The sequence below is a fragment of the Sinocyclocheilus rhinocerous genome, unplaced genomic scaffold (genome assembly GCF_001515625.1).
Source record: "Sinocyclocheilus rhinocerous isolate Xijiao unplaced genomic scaffold, SAMN03320098_v1.1 scaffold769, whole genome shotgun sequence".
NCBI lineage: Eukaryota > Metazoa > Chordata > Actinopteri > Cypriniformes > Cyprinidae > Sinocyclocheilus > Sinocyclocheilus rhinocerous.
This window is the reverse complement of record NW_015636562.1, coordinates 128,735-132,209: the sequence shown is the minus strand read 5'-3', so window position 1 is coordinate 132,209 and position 3,475 is coordinate 128,735. Positions and strand designations below refer to the sequence as shown.

At 33.9% G+C, this 3,475-nt stretch overlaps 1 protein-coding gene across 2 annotated transcripts in view; it reads right to left on the bottom strand.

The window, feature by feature from the left end:
* LOC107747938 (TIAM Rac1 associated GEF 2) overlaps window positions 1–3,475 on the bottom strand; it is a 27,505-nt gene that overhangs the window by 15,744 nt on the left and 8,286 nt on the right. The window contains exons 9-10 of one of the 2 annotated variants that reach the window (XM_016562551.1): window positions 1,136–1,306; window positions 769–873 (exon numbers count right to left, since the gene is read on the bottom strand). In XM_016562551.1, the coding sequence (XP_016418037.1) occupies window positions 769–873; window positions 1,136–1,306 (276 nt within the window). The remainder of the gene's footprint in view (window positions 1–768; window positions 874–1,135; window positions 1,307–3,475) is intronic. The other variant, XM_016562552.1, reaches the window with a different exon arrangement.

The following is a 3,475-nucleotide window of genomic DNA, read 5'->3' as shown; positions in this document are numbered from 1 at the left end:
CAACTTTTGTTATGTCGAGATCACGAGAAAATTAAGTCGTGATAACGAGAAAACAACTTTCGTTATGTCGAGATCACGAGAAAATAACTTATGTCGAAATCACGAGATAATGAAGTCGTTATCACGACAAAACAAGAAAGAAAAAAAATTAATAATCCATGGCCTCTTAGGACTTCCATATAATTGTTTATGCAATTTACGAAATTATATTTGATATAGTTAATTTAGACGTAGTGCACGTTTTTTTATAAAAGTTATTTCCTTGCGTTGACAATTTAAATGTGCTGCATTATTTTGCTCATTGCGCATTCCTGTGGCATCGGGAAACAAGACAAGTTTCCTAGACCTATTTAATCTGCATATAAAACATTAGAAATTAGATATTTGTTTAATTTTTATTGTGTGTTTAACTGTTAAAACCAAAAATATTTGTTGTTTGTCTCAATAAATTGGGTTAATTTAAAAATACAGTGGTTAAATTTAAACATTTTTTTCTATTGCTCTTTGTTTTAAAAAAGGTTATAAAAAAATGTCAATAATTATCGATACCGAACGACATGAAACATTATATCGTTGATACATTTTTTAGCTATATCGCCCAGCCCTACTTCCAATCCATCTAGTCCAAATTCCAATCCAACTAGTTTTAGATAAGCAATGTTAGTAGGTTAACAGAACACACTGGTTAAGATGGTTATTATATAGGCAATACTGATCTAAATAGTTTAGCTTGAACGATCTGCTTTATAAAGTGTGTTTTCGTCTCACCAGGGTCTTTAGGAGGTCTGTGGGCGCTGGAGTGCTTCTCTCCACATCTTGTCCCAAATGTCTCCTCATGTGCAGGCAGTGCAGAGCTGGGTCAAGCTGCTTTATCTACAAAAAACAGTGATATCCATTCATATAAAAATCAATACGGTGTACAGAATGTGTAATGAGTTACTGAATGATCTTAAAGCAAATGCATCCTGTGACAACCTCAAGCTATCGTGCACTCTTTCTGTCATTTCATGAGGTCTGAACCAGCCACAAGAGACCACAAAGGACAGAAAATGCAAATGCATGAACTTTAGTTGTTGATATGTTTCTGGTCATTGCCAATTGAGGTCAGTAGGTCTGTGAGAGGTGATTGAATTACCTTGCAGGCCACTGAGAGAACATCAGCAACCAGAGAGTCCTGTTTGACTGGCACACTGACGACCTGAGAGTCCGGCATGAGCACATACGCCCGGCTTTCCAGACTGCATTCCCACGGGTTACCTTCAGGTGGCGCTGTTACATGCAATTTGGTAAAGCCGTCCAGCTTCTGCTAACAACACGCGAGAACAGAAATGAAGAAAAAGAACAAAAAATAGTTTGGCCTATATTTCAAGTAGGCTACAACTCAGTATCTTACTTGGTATGAAATATGACATTGATAATTTACTTTAGTTGCTTTATATAACAGCATAATTATTTAACAACGCAAATAGTCAAAGTCTCGATGCATTCATTGTGTATATCAGAACCATGTTTTTTTCTGCTACACGTACACAAGTGTTATTTTTAAACACTTTTTTTTTTTTTTTGCTGCTAGCATAGATATATATCCAGCAGCTATATGAAATGATACATGTTTAAACTGCAGCGTTTTGCAAAATGAACTCTTTTGAAAAATAAACAATGCCGTCAATCTTATTTTCAACTCTATTCAGTTTCTACAGCTACATGAAATGCAATTAATACACACAAAAAAAGTCGAATATAGTTTTGGGAAGTATAGCTGAAAGAAGCAATGCTACCAATTTGACAGTATCAAAATAGCATTTTTCCAATAACAGCTTGATATCACTATCGTCTTTTAATGTATATCGTTATGATTTCCCTTGTGAAAAAAAGTGTGCTTAATTGTTTTGAATGTGCACCCGTAGTGTCCTTCAAATCTTAAAAGTGTATTTTTAAAACTGTACTTGAAAATAATATAGTATTCATGAATTAAGTGTACTTAAGAGATTAGGAGATTATGACACACACTCTTAAGCACACTTTTAAAATGCACTTTGTAATAATGTCAAACTGAACATTTTACGGTACATTTTAAATCATGTTTTACTGATCTTTTGTCACATTTTAATTATTTTGATGTGTTGACTAACACACTAAAGCACATTTAAAGTACTTGATGCTGGAACATAGCATTTAATTTTTCAGCTGCCTTTTTAGCAAACAAAACGTGAGGAAAATTCCACTCAGTCTTTCCTCTGCTCTTGTTATGAGCCAGCATGCTGGGTCAAAGCCAGGTGCCAGCAACACTAATATGGATCTTTAGCGCGCTCCTTATTCTGTGAGAGGGAGAAAGGGGGGGGTCACGTCCCTTTTCACTGACTCAACTCAAACAGCTGTCACAACAACCTGCTGATCTGCTGACAATATGCAGCGCAAACAGATCAGGGGGTGGAGAAATGGCCAGAATGGGGGAGGTTCGTTCAGTGCAATTCTATTGTCCTTCAGCTGCATCCTCAATATGGGGATTTGACATTGCAAGAGCTGCTGAACAATATAAGATGTCTTAACAGACTTTAGGCAGCTGTTTTTAAACTGTAGCTTGCTAAGGACAATCTACTGATAAATTTATAACAGTTAATCTACTCTTTTTAAAACAGCAGTCATTTAAAAAGCAGCTAATTTAAGATGACAAATAAGTATGCAATGATACAATTAATTATCGCCATTTGTTTCGGGTTAAAAAAAATGGGATTTTAAATGGACAAAAATATTAAGAACAAAAAATATTAATTAAAATATTAATACATGATTATTTTAATTTTACATTATTATAATGTCCACTTTTTAAAAAGTGTACTTAAGTGGACGGTGGGCAGTGCTCGGGGTGGTGACTGAAGGCGGTGACTGTGTAGTTCTGACGTCAACTTTTTACGGAAGTCACAACGGTTCGTGAAAAATCACAGCTACTTTATGCAGGCTGTGTGCATTTTACTGTGGACTGACTGTTTTGAAACTTATATGGTAGTTAAATAGCCCCTAGACCTCAGTTATCATGAAAAAAGCCAGGAAATTTCAGATTTGACAATATGGGACCTTTAAGAAAGTCTTAAAACTTTAAATAAAAAGTATACTTGAAAGTATTATTTCATATTATCTGCAAGTACAGTTTTCAATAATATACTTTTTTTTTTTACTTCTTTTTCACAAGAGCTAACATGGTAGAGGACGTGATTTTAGTGCTGTCAAACGATTAATCGCACCCAAAATAAAAGTTTTGTTTACATAATATATGTTTGTGTACTGTGTATATTTATTACGTATATATAAAAGCACACACATACAGTATATATTTTGAAAATATTTACTTGTATATATTAATATATAAACATTACATATTTTTCTTGAATATATACATGCATGTGTTTGTATTTATATATACATAATAAATATACACAGTACACACACATATATTATGTGAGCAAAAACTTTTATT